The following is a 20,640-nucleotide window of genomic DNA, read 5'->3' on the forward strand; positions in this document are numbered from 1 at the left end:
TTCATTACCATTGTGTGATCCTTGACTCCCTTTTGAGATGGATAGGTCTCAATCCCTAAATGCACCTCCATATTTTGATGGTAGTAATTATGCTTTTTGGAAGGTTCGTATGAGAGCTTTTCTGTGTTCTATTGATGAATCCGTTTGGGATGCTGTTGAGATTGGTTGGACCAAACCTGAGGCAGCCAAATCCACATGGGATAAGGCAGCACTTGCTGCATCTAATGCTAACAGTAAAGCACTCAATGCTATTTTCTGTGGTGTGTCTCCAGATGAATTTCACAGGATTTCTCACATTACCATTGCCAAAGAAGCATGGGAAATTCTGGAAACAACTTATGAAGGCACGAAGAAAGTGAAAGACACCAAGTTACAAATGCTGACCACTCGGTTTGAGGAGCTTAAAATGAGTGAGGATGAGTCTTTTGACTCTTTCTATGGGAAACTAAATGAGGTGGTTGTCAGTAAGTTTAACTTGGGGGAGAAAACGGAAGACTCAAAGATTGTAAGGAAGATCCTTCGTTCATTGCCGGAAAGTTTTCGTGCTAAAGTGACAGCCATTGAAGAGAGCAAGGATCTTGACGACATCAAAGTACAGGAGCTGGTTGGTTCTCTGCAGACTTATGAGATGTCGCTGCCCAATCAACGGAAGAGTAAATCCCTTGCTCTAAAGACCATTAATGAAAAGGTGGAAGATCAAGACTCATCGGGAGAAGATGTGGTTGACAAAGATGTAGCCTATCTTGTTAAAAATTCCAGAAAGTTTTTGAAATTCAAAAATAATGGCAAATTTGATGATAAAAGAAAATTCCAAAGTTCTGGAAGGGAGAAGAGGGATTTCAAAAAGAAAGATGGAAAAGAATCCCAACCCTCACAAGGTGTCACTTGTTTTGAATGTAACGGGCATGGACACTTTAAGAAGGAATGTCCAAATTATTTGAAATCGAAAGGCAAAGTGTATGCCACGACCTTGAGTGACTCAGACTCGTCCGACTCAGAATCTGAAGAGAGCTGTGATGGAGAGGGGAACTATTCAGCTTTTATGACTATTGCTCATGTTGAGTCTTCGGATGAGTTGAATCTCCTTGTACGAGACCTTGGAGAACATAGTGATGATGAATCACTAGGAATTGTTGAAGAATCAGAAACTGAAGAAGAAGAAAGCACAGCAAATCTTCAAGAGAATTATAACTCACTCTTGGAGAAGTCGGGTGAATACACAAGGGTGGCCAAGACTGCTGTGAGAAAAATGAAGAAGGCTGAGGAGGACTACAAAAGTCTCCTAATTCGATATAGGGAGGCCAAATGTGAGATAGAAACACTGAATGGTGAGTTGTCCGAAGCTTACACAAAAGTGAGATTCCTTGAGAATGAGGTTGTGCAAGCGAATGTTAAAATAGAGAGGGTTACCACCAAGAAGCTAGATGATGTTATATCATCTCAAAAGAGCTTTTCAGACAAATCCGGACTGGGATATACCGGAGGAAGTAGTTCATCTGGAAATGTCACTAAAGAAGTGAAGTTTGTAAAGGCCAAAAATCCAGTTGTAGCTGACCTTACTGGTGTGAAGCTCGAGGTGGAGGAGAAGAAGAATGTGGTGGACCAACGGATGCTGAATCATCGTAATCAGTCTGTGGGCAGGTCTGAATCCCGTGCCAAGTCACGTCCACGACCACAAAGAGGTCCTAGAGGAACTTATGTGTGCCATTATTGCGGACTTCAAGGGCATACTCGACCAAATTGCCAAAAGCTGAGAGCAAAGAACAGTGCAACTCCTCAAAGGTCAGGAGGACCCAGAATTGATAGGAGAGTTTGGGCAGGAGATCAATCTAGAGATCAAAATGGAGATCCCGGAATGATGAACGTGATGAAGATGATTGGTGCATTCACCAACTGCTTGGAAAGCTTCTCACGAAGGTTTGAAAGCCCTAACTCCCGTACCCAATCCTATAAGGAAATCACCCCAAACGCAAGTGACGTGCGGGTGAATAAGGGTACTCATGCATAAGCATTACAACATGTCCATGCATTAATACTTCCTATGCTTTGTGACTATGTTTGTTTGGGAAGCTTGCTGTTTTTGATGATTGGTTGTTTGCTTGTCTTCTTGTGAATATTTCTTAATTCTGTTTTATCAATCTTTTTGTTTCTTGTGTCAAAAATCCAAAAACCACATAAAAATTAGAAAATCAAAAGGCTTGATTTACTTTGTTGAGTTTTGTCTCAAAACTTGTTTTGCCTTGTACCTTTGTGCTAATGGCTTTGTGCATTTTCGAGCATTGCTTGTTTTCATGCACTCATATCACTGTGGGATAAATCTTGAAATCTATGTGATTGTTGTAAATAGATCTTCAAACTTGTCATGAATGATTAGTGAATGGTTATGTTGATCTTGAGACATGCATAGACTTGTGTCTATATATCTTCCTATTTTTTAATTTTTGTGTTGCTAAAAAGAGCTCACCAAATGTAAATCTCCAAATGAAAGGAGATATTGAGCTGCAAAAGCCTGTCGTACATTCTAGTATTTGACTAGGAAAAAGGGTAAGCGACCTTATATTAAAAGTGATTGTTCATTCAAAAAGGCCAAAGGCCTGTTCTTCAAAGAGAAATGTTATATATCCCTCTCACAATGAGAGATGATTGCCTCAAAAGATCAAAAAGATCAAATGTTATGATTGAAAGTGGAGTCAAATGAAAAGCTCCAAGTTTTGTTATCAAGATGTGTGGGAGGTCATATATTCATATTTCTATAATTGAGATTGGTCACATGATCTAGTGCTAATTGTGTATGCCTTGGTTGAATTGATCATTGAAACTTCACATTAGACAAAGGACTATCTCATTGTTGATATCCACACACAACACACAAGTTTATGTTCAGTAAATGCCATATTCATTTGTGTGATTGTACTTGATGAAATGTGTTTTCACATGCTCAATCTTTGTTAATTCAAGCACAAAAAGATTTTTGAGTGTTTTAGGTGTTTTTGGAAAGTATTTTGTTTGAAAAATCTGAAAATTTCAAAAATGCTGTTTTGCCTTGTTTTGGCGGCTCAGTCGCGGGTATGTCAAGTCGCGAGCCTCAGTCGCATCTTCGCTGGTCATTTTTGGCGACTTGTTCGCGAGTGGAAGGCCTAGTCGCGAGGTTCACTCAGAGATTTTCGCGGCTTAGCTCGCGACTCACTCGCGGGTAGACCTTCCAGTCGCGAAAAACACTTAGAAAAATTTTTCAAAATTTTGTTCTTGAGTGCTTTGGCGGCTTGAGCTGGCGACTATGTGGCGACTTAATCAAGTCGCGAAAATCGCGTGTTTTGCTGAAACAGGAGCAGTTTTTAAACTTTTTCAGTTTTTCCCTCGAATTTTTGTGACTGTTCATCTTCTCTCTAAACTCTCTCCCTCCCAAACGCTCCGTGCTCCCTTTTCCAATCTCCATTGTTGCATTCTTGTAGCTCAAAATCGTCAAGTTACAGGTATGGGTTTTCAGTTTTACACTCTTTTCTACTTGATTTTGTGTTTTTCCCTTTGATTTTTCGCATATGGTTGTATTTTTGAAATGGGTTTATGTTTCGGTTTCTGCTCCTTGTTCTTGCTTAGCTTGTGGATGCTGTTGCTATAGTTTATGTTGATGATTGTCATATCCTTATTACTCCTCATCTTGTGCTTAGCTGAGTATTTCTTTTATTTTAATCTGAACTTTGAGCTGTTGAGTTGTTTCTATTGGTTCTTTTTGAGGTTGTGAGTTTTACTGTGCTAAATTTGCATGATTTAGTGTGTTAATCTGTTGGGAGCTTCTGTTAGGCTCAATATACTGTTTGTGTGTCATATCATTTTTCCATTATCTGTCTCAATGTCATTTATCTGCTTTTAGGATAGTTTCACCATGTTGTTCATGTGTTTCCTATCCTAGGCTTGATTTATCCATGTGATTGAACTAAGTAGCTTGTTGTTTAAGTTTTCAAAGTTCATTTGTATGGTTGATATCTCTCTGTTTATTACATGGTACTGACTGGTTATGCACATATATTGCTCTATGTTGTTGTGGCCTTTTCTGATTGCTCACAGATGGCTCCCTCACCTCAGAAGAAGAAATCTACTGCAAAGAAGGCTGACAAAAGATTAAAGATGGATTCTAAACTGTTTAGGTCAGTTCACCACTTTGAGAGATACAAGGATAACTTCTTGAATGCAGGAATCATTCAAGAGAGATTTATAGATTTGGAGGACTTAAGGCAAACTTTTATTCCCAGTTGTTTTGAAGGAAGAGGATGGGAAAAGCTTCTGAGTGGTTTCCCTGTTGTGTGTGAACCCTTAATTAGGGAATTTTACTCAAATGCTGTGATAAAGGATAATGAATTAAGTTGCTGGGTGAGGGGTAAAGAATTTGTCTTGGATGCTCATGTCATAGATGATGCATTAGGGCTTGAAGGATTAGATGATGAAGAATTTATCAATTACAAGGATAGGAGTGTTTCTATTGAAACAGTTCAACAAAGGATAGGTGGGCAGAGAGAAGGGAAATGTTTGAATACCACTGCCTTTCCAGTGGACATGAGGTGCCTTACAATAATTATGATGTTTAACCTCTATCCCATTAAGAAATTGACCACAATCAATTGTGCTAGAGCAGTCTTTCTGATGGATCTCAAAGAAAAGAACTTCATAGACATAAGTTCCCACATTTATGACACCATTGTGGATGAGACTAGAACAACCTCTAGGCCTAAATTGATCTTTCCCAGTTTGCTAATGAGGATTTTTAGAAGTAAGGGTGTTCCAATCCCTCAAGACATTAGTCCCATGTCAACACCCTCTGCAATCAACAAGCTTACTTGTAAAAGGATAAGTGTTAGGCTTCCAGGAGAAGAAGATGAAGGTGATGAAGGAGAGGCTGTCCCAATGGAGGCTGAAGCAGAGGCAGCAGGGCTTGCATCAACCTCAACAACTAGGAGGAGTGGCAAAAGACACAGAGCTTCAACTTCTGCAGACACACCTCCAGATGCTTTCCAGATCATTCTGGAAAGGCTTGATGGGATCAGGGCAGTCCAAACTGAGCACTCTGACAGGATGAGAGCCATGCAAGACCAGATTGATGTCTTGGCTGCTAAACTTGACAGCTTCACAACTCAGCATGACCAGTGACCCTTTGGCCATTCCTGTCAAAAAGGGGGAGAAGTTCATTGATGATTGAGAAGCAGAAAAGCAGCTCTTAAGGGGGAGTAATTAGTTGAAGGGGAGTTACCAAAAACAGAAACTTTGTTTATATATGTTTATGATTAGTGTTTCTATGGTTTTGATACACTGTGTTTTGGTGTATAGCTGTTTCTAACTCTAAACTTATACTCTTGGTTTAAACTTTAATATATGTTGATGATGTTTTTCAGGAAGTTATTGGTTTGTACCCATGTACTTTTGTAAGCTTTTAGGGTTAATAGTTTATGCATAGTTTGTAGGCTTTATGGTATGTACCTTGCTTAAGTGCAGCCTTTATGCTATGTTAAAATCAGTACTTTAATCTAAATGTTTTGCATTTTGGTTTTTGTACTGTCACTCTTGTGCCCTTGTAGGATTGTTCCTAGATGCATATGCCTTGTGTGCTATGCATTGGTTGAGTGTTGAGCATACAAGTGTCTTGCCTTGTGCTTGTTAACTTGTATGTCCTTGTGTTCATTCCAAGTGTGATTGAGCACTGTGATCACCACCTTGTGGTGTTCACTTGGTTGATCAAGCCATGGTTTGTTTATTAAACTCCATCTTTGCTTGATCACATATTGCCTGTTTCATATGCATTTATAATTTTCTGCTTACAATGATCATGGTGTATTGTTGTGTTTCAGGAGTATTGTGTTCATATGATTCAAGTGCTTCACAGCTTCTAGAGTTAGGTGTGAGTGAGTTTTGTTCAACTGTTCCCAACTCACATGTTAAGTCTAGAGTCTGTTTTAGGGTTTTGTCACGGAATAGCCAAAGGGGGAGATTGTAAGGTTGAATTTATTCAACCATCTAATTGGCTTTATTCCGTGCCAAATTTGCTTGTAATTCAGCATTTAGTAACCCTGTATCTAGGTGGGTTTGTTGTAAGGGTAGTGAGTGAGATAGAGTGAAGATTGCTCAAGAGTGTGCAAGAAAACAGAGTGTCGCGGCTGGGACTCACGGGTGGACTCGCGGCTGCAAGCCGCCAGAAGCTGCACACGTGCCAAGCATGCTGGAAGATGAACAGTCATGCTAGCTGGAGCACTACAGGACAAAACAGGACAACTGGCCATACGGTTAACTCGCGACTGGATCTCGCGACTTGGTCAAGCCGCGAGCCACCCTTGTTTTGCTAAAACCTGACGTTTCACATTCCTCTCCACTCCAGTATAAATACCCCTTTAACCCACGATTGAAAGAGAGCTTTCAGAGAGAATTTTGAGAGAAAAACCCTAAAGAAAAACCAGATTGCTTCACCCACAATCTATACCTTAGAGTCTCTTCAAATTCCCTACTCTCTTCCTCTCCATTGTCAAAACCTTGAGAGGCATTATACCAAACCTGGTTCTCACCATTATCATCTCTGTGAGACAGTCGTTTGGAGTTCTGGGAAGCAGTTAGGAAGGAGCCAATCTTCATTGGTTGATGCTACGGTCTAGTAGCGGAATCCGGGAAGCTAGAAAAGAAAAAGGTTCGGCGCAACCTCGTTGGAGCAAGAAGCTTGGAGGGCTTAGGTGCACTGGGTAGATTAGGCTTGGAGGGTCTATTGCTGTCCTTGTATCCCAACTGTATTTTCTAGTGGATTGATTACCGCTTGGAGGGCGGCGGAGAGATTTTTCGCCGAGGTCTTCGGTTTCCTCTTCGATAACACATCGGGTGTTATCTTTGTGTTTGCATCTTCCTTCCTCTCTATCTTTGCCTTTATTTTATCTGCTGTGGTTTCATTTTGTTATGGCTTAGATAGTTGTTTAACCAATTTCACATTATAGCATATGTTAAGTTTCCGCACACTTATTGTTTAACATATTGCTTGTGTTGGTTAAGTTAATTTTTGGGGGTCTAAACGTTCAAAAGTGTTTTTGTACACGTTTTTGAACTTTCACTATACTCTAGTCCATTATCTGTTCTAAGGTATTTTATTTTCCTGCCAGTCTGATTCTCAACCTGTGCTTTCCACCTTTTAAATATGCCAAACACATCAGACTTATGCTTCATAAAATAAATCCATACCTTTCTAGAGTAGTCATCAATGAAACTGACGAAATACTGAGCACCGCTATGAGAAGAAACTGATACTGGACCCCAAACATCTGAATGAATGTAGTCAAGAACACCCTTACTTGTATGAGAGCCTGTCTTGAAACTGACTCTATGCTGCTTCCCATACACACAATACTTGCAGAAGTCTAGCTTGCATGTCTTCACCCCTTTCAATAAATTTCTCTTGTGCAACTCTAACATACCACGTTCACCAATATGGCCAAGTCGCATATGCCATAATTTTGTGTCGTCAGTGCTGGACTCCACCGGAGTGGTGACTGCAACTCTTCCTACAACTGTGTTCCCAATCAATCTGTAAAGCGTGCTTATTTTCTGTCCCTTCATCACCATCAAAGCACCTTTGGTAATCTTCATGATTCCACCCTTTGATGAGTATGAATAACCCAAATCATCCAACACTCCTAAAGAAATTAAATTCTTTCTAAGATCTGGAACATGTCTGACATTACTAAGAACTCTCACAACTCCATCAAACATCTTGATCTTCACGGTACCAATCCCAATAACCGGGCATGTAGCATCATTACCCATTTGGACCATACCACCATTGTAAGACTTATACGTGTCAAACCAATCTTTCTTTGGAGTCATATGATACGAGCATGCTGAATCTAAAACCCAAGATTCCAGTAGAACATTGTTACTTGATGAAACTGAAAGTAAATCTGCACCAACTTCACTGTCATCTGATGTTTCTTCAGCAACACTAGCTGATTCTAGGGGCTTCTTTCCATTCTTCTTCTCCTCTAAATGCTCTTTCAACTCTTTACACTGATTCTTATAGTGCCCTTTCTTGTGACAATAAAAGCACTCTACGTCTTTCTTTGCACGTGATTTAGACTGTGATCTGTTCCTGTTGGAGTTCCGTCCTCTTGACCTGCTTCTACCTCTATTGCTTGACTCAGACTTTACAATAAGTCCATCAGCCTGAGAACCATTACCATCTTGCTTCATCTTTATATGTGACAAGAGAGCACTAGTCACCTCCTCGAGTACTATAGTCTCTTTCCCGTACATCAACGTAGTCACTAGATGATCAAAAGAAGTAGGAAGCGACGCTAATAAGAGTAACGCTTTATCTTCGTCCTCATAATTCACCCCAAAACTTGACAGTTGGGTGTTCAACATGTTAAACGTGTTGAGATGCTCCAACAGATCAAAACCCTCCTTCATATGCAAACTATACAGTTGCTTCTTCACGTACAACTTGTTCGTCAGATTCTTTCTCATATAAAGACCTTCTAGTTTTTCCCAAACCTCCTTTGCGGTCTTTGCTTCTAGGATGTTGTGAATGACCTCATCACCTAGGTTAAGACGAATAGCGCTAGCTGCTTTCTCATCCATCTCTACCCATTCTACATCCTTCATCGTTTCCAGTTTCTTCTCCTTCCCAAGTAAGGCCTTATGAACTCCTTGTTGAATTAGGAGATCCTTCATCCGCCTTTGCCAAAGTGAAAAATTTCCCTTACCACAAAACTTCTCTACATCATACTTTGTGCTTGACATCTTTACTGTATTCAAAGGATTGAATCCTAACCTGGCTCTGATACCACTTGTTGTGCAGATAGCACCCCAGGACTCAAATCAATAACAGTAAATAAGCGGAAATTAAATAACAAGCACACACAATAGAACACAAGAATTTACGTGGTTCGGCAAATTGCCTACCTCCACGGAGACGACGGAGAAATTTCACTATAAAATTAGGGAGATACAATAGTGCACAATAACACTCTCAAGAAATCCAAATCCCAATACACCCTAACTCTCTCTCACCCACAAGACAAGAAAACTCTATTCTTCTTCTTCTGCAGCTGCTAGGTTTTTTAGGAATTTCTCTCACACGGCTGCACTTGCTAGGTTATTAGTAATAATCACTATTGCCGTAACTAATAACATATATATAGAAATATATGTTAAGTCAGCCACATTAGTCTCCTAATATAACACGGTCAACTTGTGTTGACATGGGCTTGGCAATACAAGCCATACGGCCCACATCAACACACAGGAAACCAAATTATTAGATTTGTCATATGGAAACAAAAAAAAAAAAAAAAAAAAAAAAGAATGACAAGTAAAACCCCAAGTCAGTAATAAAGAACAGTTTTTTTTTTCTCTGGAACTCGTCTACTCAATTACGAGAAACCCAAAAAAACCCCTGCTCAGCAATAATTTATTCTAACAAAAATAATTAGGTAAAGGGGCAAAAGTAAGAGTAGAACCCTACGAGAGTAGAATATCATATAAAATTCTAAGTATGCATTTGGATTGACGCTTCTCCATGCTGCATTTGCATTTTCCTTCTTTTTTTTTTTTAATTTTTTATTGAGACCTACATTTCACATGGGACACAGTACTGTTAGTGGGTACCATGCACTATGCATGGGACCCACTACTTCTATGACTAGCAAATATTTCACAGGAATGTATCTGTCAGTGAGTCTCATGCATTGTTTATGGGACTCACAAACCTTTTTTTTCAACAAAACTTTCATTAAAAATGGGTCTCACGATACTATTCACATATTTAAATATTTTTTTGCTACAGTGTTTTCAGTTTTTAGAAAAATAAGTTGTATCCAAACAGACCCTAAGTATCGACAATATTTTCCTAAAGGTACCTCATATCCAGACTAAAAGAGTAGAATAGCATATTATAAGTTTAAAATTTTGGAAAAATAATTAGTATTCGTTGAGATACTATTTCCTCTCACATAAATGGTTAATCCCACAATGAATTTAATTATGAATGTCACGTATCACACATCGGACTAAAAATAAAAAGAAATGAAGGAAATTATTCTTCACCATTAAATACTAGTTTAGAGAAAAACTTTTTAAACTCTTTTTTTATCGATTTATTGGATATAAATTTTGAAAATCTAATTATTGGATTGTGTGCTCTTATTATATCTTTAATGTTTGAAAATTTTCAAGAAGATTAAACATCAATAACCATGTTATCAATCAAATATTTAAATATCAAAATTTTGTGATCTAAAATTTTACATAAAAATTAATTTTATTAATTGAATAGTAAATAACATCTAATTTGAACAAAATTTGACATGTGTGTTAAGAACATTCAATTCAATAATTAGATTTTCAAAATTCATATCAAATAAAAAGTTATATGAAATGTTTTATCTCCAAACTACCTTGTCCAAAGGGAGGTGTGATAGGGAAAAATCCTATATAATAACCCCTTATTATTACAATAGAAAGAATTTTGACCCTTGACATAAGTTCAATCTTAGATCCTAGGTTTATAACAATATATTCTTAAAAAAAAGAAAAAAAGAAAAAAAGAAGAAGCCAGAAGGGCCAATGTAATGAATAAAAGAAGAGAAAAGAAAGAAAAAGGCCCAATAGGCCAACCCAATGTAGTGAATAGATGAAGAGAAAAGAAAGCAAAATAAGTTAGCAAGTCCAACCCAATATATGGCAGAAAGATAATGCCCTTGTATGAGGGGATAAGGATGAATTCTGATTTTGTGGAAGTAAAGCAAGGTGAAATCGTGCAAAGCTGCAACGGTAGGATACGCCCAAAGAAACAAGATAAAGCCACAATGGCAAGAAACGCATGAAGAAACAAGACAAAGCCACAATAGTAGGAAACAAATGAAGAAATAAGAGAAAATCAAAAGTGGTAGGAAACACATGAAGAGGAAACAAGACAAAATCAAAAGCTACAAAAAACACATGAAGAAGAAGAAGCCAAAGAAGGGAAGTGGAGCAACTGGAGCCCTATCAACCTATAACCTAGCCAATGCAAGGGAGGCAGGGCCCACAACTGAAGAGGAATAAAGGGTGTGGTTTGGTGAAGAGGGAAAAAGACCTAGTTTTGGTATCCTGCCAAGACCCTTTTTATGAGATACTTTGCTGGGAAAGCTTACTTACCAAAATGGGTAAGAAATTAGTGGGAACCATCTAATGCATGTTAGAGAGTGAGGATAGAAGAGATTAATGAGGGTTTGTAGTTAAGAGAAAGAGAGAAATAGTCGTATTGTGGCTGGATTGGCTTTTTCCCAAAAGTGGAAAGAAGTTCGCCGCTAAGCAAGTAGTGGGAGTGAACCCACTACTAGCGACCGGAAGATAGTGGGAGTGAACCCACCTGTATACTACTAGAATGTGTTGAGTGCTTGCGATAGAAAAAATAGTTGGTGAAAGTAAGACCAAAAGGGGAAATCACCTAAGATTGTTCTTGGGGATTAAATGAACAATATCCATGAATATGGGGAGGATGACAACAAGAATGAGAGAAGAACACAACATCAATCATGAGAGAATAGTAACAACGGTAGGAAGAATAATGGGAACAACAACCTAGTAACCAAGAGAATTAGAATAGTAAGTTGAAAGTGAAAGAAGAGAGAAAAAGGAAAAGAAAGTGATACATAAAAGAGACTATAGAGTTGAGATAGTAGAGTATACACGGTAGACCTAGCATGCATCACTAGGTGACTTTTTCCCTCCCTCATACAAAACCATACTCTTTGTCATCTCAATCAAAAGGATAGAGAGTTTATGGCCTTGAAGGATAATAAGGTTAAGTAAGTTGGAATTTGGGCTCTTTTTAGTATTATCTTGTGGAAAACCCATTTACTTTTATCATTATGTTTGATGTTATTACTATTTATTTCTGCTGCTAATATTCTCGGACTAACAGTTATTCTACTTTTACTATATGCATATAGGTATATATATTTCTCTTTTTTTGAAGTGTTTGGTCTTGTGCAAAGACTGGTTCCATGGGAATCTGACAGAGAGAGCCAGACCTAACTTTCCTACCTTCTATAAAAATCCTTAGCCCAAGGCGCAAAAAGGCCCCTACACACACAATCAATTGAGATTATGAAAAAAACCCAATCATAATAATGATTTCGATTCAAATTAAAAAACAACCCTGTTTCAATGTATATTTTGCAAATCTTGCAATTGAGTAAATGTGAAACTAGGTATTAAAAATAAATTAAAGCCAGGCCACGAATCAAGGAGGTATGGGTACATGCAATGTGTCATTTAAATATGGACCAAGAACATAATCAACCTAATAATTAACAAATCCTTAAAAAGAAAAAAAAAAAAAAAAAAAAAAAAAAAAAAAGCGCAAAAGCAAAAGCAAAAGCAAAACGAAACTCAGTCATCCAAAGAAAATGTTTTTAAAGTGGAGCGTAAGCGCAAAAGCAAAAGCAAAACGAAACTCAATCATCCAAAGAAAATGTTTTTAAAGTGGAGCGTTCTCATCAAGGGCCAAGTTTGCACTGTAATGTCCTTAAGGCTTAAACCACATTTGTTATTTGATGATTGGTTCTAATATCATTTTTCATGACTTGAGGAAAGTGTTAACCATATTTGAATCATACCTTAAAAGTACTAGTGAAAGTATAATTAAGGTTTACTGTAATCACTTATATAGCTTAAATCTACCTAGTATATGCTCTATAAGAACTCAATTCAAAATCACGTAACATACGCTCACACAAGCTAATCCAATTCGACCCACACAATTTAGAGTATAACAAAGCTTTGATCGAGGATGCTCTTTTCTATTTTTAAGAGTTTATGTTTGCAAGACGTTCAAAATGTCATTTTTCAAGGCCAATTAGATGGAAGACTAGTATACATGGTTCAGCTGCCAGGATTTCATGATCCTAATAAACCCATTCATGTTTGTGTCTTGAAAAAAAAATCTCTAAATGGGCTTAAATAGTAGCCACGGTTTTGGTACCACCATCTCAACTATTTCCTTCTCGTCTATGGTTTTGTCGCCTTAAGATAGAGACTTCATTCACTCTTCATTTATCAGCATTACTCTATTTAAGACAGACTTTCTCGTTTATTTCCTACAGACATTTGTTCTGCGATGTATATCACCTGTCCATTGCCTTTGCAATTAAAGACATGGCTTATTTTGTCAACATTGTAGCCACCTATTTTTCATCTGGATTTTAGTGAATCTCTAATTTTCCCACAAAGAACAAGATCATGCCATATGCTAAGGCTGTAAACACATCCAACGATAGAGGGAGAGGAGTGGGAGCTAGGTGCTACCTGGCTTTCCCCTCCCCCATTATTTTAATATGGTTTGTTTCTTTATCAAAAGTTGTTCTTCTCTCTTATACCCATATGCCTTAAGTAATAGAAAGATCGACCAAAAATGTTGATTTTAAGGTATGAGTAATGAAAAAAAAAAATCTTGATAACTCCAAATCCAAAACCAATCACGCGTGTTTGTTTCTTCATCAAAACTTGAGTTTCTCTCTAATATTTCTATGCCTTCAGCAATATAAAGGTCTATCCAAACACCTAGACTAGCTAATTCTCCAAAAAAAAAAACATAGATTAAAAGGTCAAAAGTGTTGTTATTAAGGTATGCGTAATAGAAAAATGTCGATTACTCCAAATCCACAACCAAACGCAGGCTATGGCCCTTAACTTTCCCCTCCCCCTTTATTTTAATACTTTTTTTTTGCTAGGCGAAAAACAAGGTCAAATAATTTAGAAGAAATTCCTAAATTTTGGGCTACCTTGACCCCAAACCATACTAAAATAATAAGAAGATACTAAATCACAATTTGTTATGCTTAATTATGATATCTTACAATAGGTAGTTTCAAGATTGATAGTAGTTTAATTCCTATGCTGGCAAGTATTATTCTATATTTTTTTTTGGTCAACATTCTTTGCCGGTTTAGTACACATAGGTACTTGTTTATCTATTAAGGATAAATCTCAATGACGGATTTCATGCCAAACGATGACACAATTTTGTAGTAGCTAAAGCCAGCCTCCAAGAACAGCTTCTCCCATTCTTTCTTGTTTCTCTCTTTTCCAGTTAGCAAAACCATCATTAGTGCATCAAAGAGGAGCTTTGTAGTGGTAACATCATGTTCATCCTTCTCTTGATTTATCACTACGTCTATGACAATTACCTTTCCTTCCTTACCTCTGCTCGTAATAGCCTCCTTGCAATTTTTCAGTATGTTGACACATTCCTCATCGCTCCAAGCATGCAAAATCCACTGCCAAATAGTAATATAACAATCAATTTTGAGAGCTTCATATCTCTAGCATCTTTTAAATTTAGCCAACCTCAAAATTATGTTAAATAATTCTTCGAAATTCTTTCACCTATGGAAGTCTTGAAAATCATTTATATTGTTCAGATTTACCTACCTAATATCTACTTAATTATCTAACTGTTTGTAAACACATATGGAAAGTAATTGTGGTTAAAAATCTTTTTTACATCATATGAATGGTACATCCACGCACACATGAAGAAAAATTCCTATTACCACCTTTGAGCCAAGAAAAAGAAAGGCCCTATTATAACCAATATTAATGGCCAAAATAAACAATTGGACGCAACTTAAATAAATGCACACCCAATTCATTGTTTAGAATAAATATTATAAGTCTAAAAGTGTAAATCATAAAATTTTAAAAAATGTGATACTTTGTGAACACTATTAATCTAGAAAATAAAGTACTAACCATCAAATAAACTCTCAAATTTAAGTGTAATTGAGATGACACTATTTCAAATATTAAAGACACATTAGTATGTCACATACCTTGAACAGAATGGGCCGAATGGCATCTGCAGGAGGGATATACTAAAACATAGCGCCACCAACAAATTTCAGATTTTTACTATCTGGCAAGTTGGCAACAACATGTGGGAGATCAAACACAGTGCATTTCATGGGAGGAAATGCCTCAAAAATAATCCTTGCCACTGTCCCAGTACCACCTCCAACATCAACCAATGAACCTATACCCTCAAAAATGGGCTTGTAGTCCTTAACAACCAAGTTCATCAGTCGGGAATTACTAGCCATTCCTTCATTGAAAATGTTACTGTATTCTGGGTTTTGGTTGCAATAGTCGCAGAGACCTTTCCCATGTTCTTTCTCAAAAGGTGTGAGCTCACTCCCCTAAAACCAATCTCCCAAGAACTGCCATGGGCTTACAAGTCCAGGATCAACCATTGCCAGAACAAATGGTGATAAGCTAGTGGCATTATCTTTGAGGATAAGCCTAGAAGAAGGTGTGAGGGTATAGGCTTCTTCTTTTTCTTTTTCTTGATTTTCATGAACTGTTGTTTTAGCGAAGAAGCCAGAGTGCACCAATAGATGCATAAGCCTGTTCACGCAGCTAGTATTTTTGGGGTGAATATTAAGCTTAGAGACCAACTCTTGGAGAGTAATGGGTTTGCCATGGTTGTGGATTGCGTCAGGAATGCCTAGTTGAATTGCACATTTAAGTGACATCGAATCTATGTAGCTAAAAATGTGTTTATGCAAATGACACTGAACCTGAAATAACTCACTCACTCCCTCACCATGAATGAGATCCATCTTAGTGCTGATCTCTTTGATTCTAAGCTTATTTTACTTCTCCATGAGGTCTAGCTGCCTTCTTATATATAGATTGTTGGATTGTGTGGCCAAATAGCCCACGATATAGATGTTGAAATGTGTGGTTAAATATCTCACAATGTGTATGTGTGTAATTCTCAAAAGAAATTACCTTACACAATATTGTATATGAGATGTGTCAGGGGCGAAAAAGTTTCCTTCCCGACAAATAAGATTTATGTTGGGTCGAAGGGTCTAAACCGAAACTCGACGATGGGCTTGATGCATGGTCCAAAGGCTATCGATGAAGATTCAAGAAGTCCACTATATTTTATGCCTTGGGCTTAGATTGGAACTATCAAGAGTGGCCCATGAACAATCCCTACAGCGAACACGTCAGCACGGTCGAAAAATATATTGTAAGAAATAACCCAGCAGTAAAGTATTTCTGCAGGAAACAGCCCAGCAGTAAAAATATTTCTGCAGAAAAGGGCCCAGCTGTTAAGGTACTCCTGCAAAAAATAACCCAGCAGTAAAGTAAAACGAAATTAGTTACTTTACAGACTAAGGGAAACATCTATGTTTTCAGACTCATCATTCGTTAGCTCTGGAGAGGAATCTTCTAATACAACAATATGAGGGAAAAACTTCATAGTGACAATCACATCATAACCATTGATAGTAAATGAGTAGATAAATATCATAGGTTCCATAATAACAAATAATGGAGAAGACTTAGTGTGAGATGAAGGGAGAGAGAGAGATTCCAACTAGCGCAGCAAGATCATTATGGTGCCATGGCATGCTCATGAATATAATATATGTATTGAGTAGAGAGAATCATTTGTGAGTGGTATGAGTAATGAGTAAGAGTGTATAGTAGTACTGCTAGAATATTCTACTGGGGCAAGTAAGTGTTTATGAGTAGAGCTATGAGAAAGTATTTGTGAGTTAGGAGCTAGAAGACTTAGTTTCTATGCTTGAAACTAAGAACTCAGAGACTTTTCAGAGCTTAAAGAAAGCCTAAACAGAGAGGTTAAGGCATAAACTTTTCTGGTGTAAGCCTTAGTGTGTTCTTGGTTGTTGAAGCATTAATGGAGAGCTTCATTTATATTAAGGTTTTCAGGGGGTGATTAGCAAATAATCTTTGCTAAATCTCCCTTAATTTCCAGAAAATCTTTAGAGAATCGTTCTTAAGATTTTTAGCTAAGAGTAGTAAGCTTAACTTTAGAAGTTTTTTGCTATTTTGGGTAATCACAGCTAGGTTTCTGGTTTTAGCATTGAATGCTGATTAGCCTTGGCTGATGGGATTAGAGCATGCTTTAGGCTAATGATCTTGGATATGCTGTAACTAGAATCAGAGTTCCCAAGGGTAGATTGGACCACCCCAAGCCAGGTGTCAACCTTGGAGCCCTTGCTGAGAACTCTGCTGGGATCCCCTTTGGTGCCCTCCAAACCATATTTCCCTAAATTTCCCCATTTGGGGTTCATGTGCTTGGTTCATGAACCAGAAAATACATATTTTTAGTATGAAAAATGAGCTGATTTTGTGTCGTTTCAGGAGCTTCACTGGTCTGGTCATGGTAGCTTTGTTTTCTTGACTGAATGAGCTAGAGGAGAAAGAAGTAACAGCCGGCTGAAGCTTTCCTAGCTTTCCCAGCTTTTTGTGACATCACCTTTAGCTTTATGTCACTTGAGAGATGATGGGATTTCAGCTTGTGGAGGAATGATTCATCCCCTGGTGGACACATGTTTGTTTTCTGATTGATTAGACATGTTGGGACCTGATGTGAGGGAGCTCCAACTATTTATTTATTGCTGAAATTTGGCTGACCAGTTCACGTGTTTTTCAATTGTTGAAATTTGCTTATGGGTTGGTCTGATCTAGCTGGGCTTTGTTGATAAACTTGCTTGGGCTTTGTTAACCCTACAAAATGAGTAGTTTTGCCATGAGTGATATTCATGGGCTTTATAGTTTGGTTATGAAAATAATAGACATGGTTCCCATAAAATTTTGTCAAAGAGATTCTTTTGAGAAATGAATAATTTGTATTTCCCATGAGTTGGGGATTTAACAAATATTGAAATAATATTTGAATTTAGTAAATATGTGCCAAAATAGCATTTGGGCTTCATGAAATAGTTGCCAAAAGATTATTTGGGCTTTGCAAAAATAAGTGCCAAATTAACATTTGGGCTTTGAGTGTAAAGTAATTGCTTTTGCCAAAATGCTATTTTGGGTTTTGTAAGATAATTGCCAGAATGATTTTAGGTTTTGTAAAATGAATGCCAAATTAACATTTGGGCTTTTATAAAAATAGCATAAGATAATTGCCAAATTTGTATTTGGGCTTTACGAAAAAATTGCCAAAATAATATTTGGGTTTTATAAAATAGTGCCAAATTAGGATTTTGGGCTTTGTGAAAAATAGATGCCAAATGAGAATTTGGGCTTTGAAAAATAATGCCAAATAGGAATTTGGGTTTTGTGAAAATGATTTTGAGATTTTGTAAAGTATTGCCGTGTAGCAATGGGCTTTGTAAATAGTGTCGCATCATAGCAGTTTTTGTAAATAGTGCCGCATCGTAGCGGGCTTTGAATTTGCCACATCTTTGTGGTATTTTTGGAATTAGCCACATCGTAGTGGGACTTGGAATTTGAGCTTTCTTTGAGTTTTGCCCACAAGCCAAGTGATGTTGGGCTTTTTGTGAGGATAGTGTAATTTGCGGCCCAATTTTGGTAGTGATATGATGAGCATATTTTGTGGAGAATTTAAGTTGGATGATATGTGAGATATAATAGGTAATATTTGTGAGAGGGCCCATGACAATTTATGCGCTTGAGTACGGAGTATTTGTGAAGGCCCAATAATATGGAGAATATTTGGGTAATATATATGGGAAATATTTATATAGGTTTTAAATAATATGTGGGCTTATGTGGGTATTTTGTGAGTGGGCCAATAAAATCAAGGCCCGAAAATTTGTACCTCAACAAGATGATTATCTATACTGTATACTATTATTTAAAGGGCTTTCTCTGTTTGGGATCCTCATTTTTTTTTGTTCAAAAATATTCCTACACCCCTATGTTTTTCCAATGATAAAATTAAAAGACAATTTGGTAAAAATACAACCCTAACTTCCACTAAAACATTGCCTAAAAAATAGGATTCCTTTCCTATTGATTTTCAAATTGTTTTATCCATTTATAAATTAGATTTTCAAAATAAAAAATATATATAAAAAACAAACACAATTTTATTTCCTATGAAATAGGACCACTAAGCTCAACGTTTTCACTAAACCCAAAAAAAAAAAAAAAAAAAAAAATCTCACCACATGTGTGAAGCGCGTGTGAAGAGGCTAGTTATTAATAAAATTGTTTGAATAATGGAATTGCATGTTTTGGCCATGATTGGTTGTGTGAGGTTTAACATGGTCAAATATTCAGTTGAGATTTCTTAGGGATAATGAGTTGTGAATGGGGGCAGTGAGGTGGATAAGAGATTTGATTTTAACGTTTAAATAAACGTTAGAGACTTTAACATTCATGTCCTAATTTGTAGGAATTGAAATAAACGTTGGTAACTTTTGTGGGTCTTTAAATATCCCACTTGAGATCTCTAGATAAGATAAACCAATGGCAACCCAAACACTATTTCACTCTTATCTATTCATTTGAATATACGTTTTAAATATTTCTCTCATAGTGTCTTAGTACGTTTAAGATATTTGCTCTCTTAGTGTTATAGATATTTCTCTCTTAGTGTCTTAGTACGTTTAAGAGTTCTATAATTTGAGTTCTATTTCAATTTTGTTTCATTGCATTAGAGCTTTGAAGCAAGTCTACTTTCCTAGTAAAGTCGTGCAACTATTTTTTTTTTTGATTGAGTGGGACTCTTGCTAAGTGGTGGAAGGCATTTCAATACTCCAACGTACAACGGATTTCTTCGTTTTAACGTGAAACAATATAGATTTGGTACACACAAATTTATTTTTTTGGGTTTCTCCATCACGGTGCAATAGCTAAATTCTCAGCCATAGATTTAATCTAATGACTTAAATATTTGACACCTCAACAAATAATAAAAAGACTATTTTGCCCTTAAAGAATTTCACCCGCCCACTGTTTCAGTTTCAGCCCTAGCTTTTCATAAACTCAGGGCATGTTTGGTAGACTGTAATAGGTGTTGTAATGTAATAGTTATTCCTATGGTTTAGTTATTCTTTAGTTTGGTTATATTTTTATTACAATGAATAGTCATTCCTTATGATTCTATGAATAGCTATTGTTCAAAATGAGGAATAATTATTCCTCTTTAAAAGATTGTATTAGTTATTCCTTAGTAAGTGTAATAATTTCAAAACTTAATATACTTCCAAATAAACAAACTTTCTATATACATCTAACAAGTATAAAAATAAAAAATCATAAAAAATAACACATATCTCTCTTAAATTTAAAAATAACAATTTTTAAGGAGAATAATTGTATGAGTAAGATATTTCCTAAAAATAAATGTTAAGTTTTATTCTAATATTATAACTCACAACCAAACTAATGAATATGTTTAGTTATTACTTATTACATTACAATACACTTTATTACTGGTAATAAAGATTACAATTCATGTTGTAATTCTCATTCAGTGTACCAAACGTACCCTCATTTTTTTTCTCTCTCTCTCTCCCCTGCGCAGCTGCCTCTCCTTCAACCCATTCTCTGCCTCTCCTTCAATCCATTGTCACAGCAGCCCGGTAGTCCACACAACGCCAAGCCTCTCTCTTTGCCATCACTGTTGCTTCGATGAACCAATTTTCTGAACCTCCATAGCTTAGAGAACCTAGTAGAGTTACTATTCTTCCAAAGCTCTGGCGAAGCTTCAAGCTCATCTGATTCCAACGCTGACTAAGAAGACCCTTCTTGCTCTTTAACAAAAAAACTGCTTCCCTCTTTCTCGTGTGTGAAGCTGTCCCAAGTCTCAACTCTCATGGAGTGAAGGTCTCTCTGAAG

The 20,640-nt window shown here is 36.9% G+C and overlaps 1 protein-coding gene across 4 annotated transcripts in view; it reads right to left on the reverse strand.

Annotated features, from left to right (window-relative positions):
• Nucleotides 1-13,879: 13,879 nt before the first annotated feature.
• The window catches only part of LOC126717572 (trans-resveratrol di-O-methyltransferase-like), an 80,031-nt gene continuing 73,270 nt past the window's right edge, over nucleotides 13,880-20,640 (reverse strand). For 2 of the 4 annotated variants that reach the window (XM_050419384.1, XM_050419382.1), the window contains exon 3: nucleotides 13,880-14,192. In XM_050419384.1, coding sequence (XP_050275341.1) covers nucleotides 13,980-14,192 — 213 coding nt within the window. In that variant the 3' untranslated portion in view covers nucleotides 13,880-13,979. Of the gene's footprint in view, nucleotides 14,283-14,860; nucleotides 15,038-20,640 lie in introns of those variants that run through there. The other 2 variants (XM_050419383.1, XR_007652652.1) reach the window with 2 other exon arrangements.

This window comes from Quercus robur, chromosome 3, assembly GCF_932294415.1.
Source record: "Quercus robur chromosome 3, dhQueRobu3.1, whole genome shotgun sequence".
NCBI classification, from domain to species: domain Eukaryota; kingdom Viridiplantae; phylum Streptophyta; class Magnoliopsida; order Fagales; family Fagaceae; genus Quercus; species Quercus robur.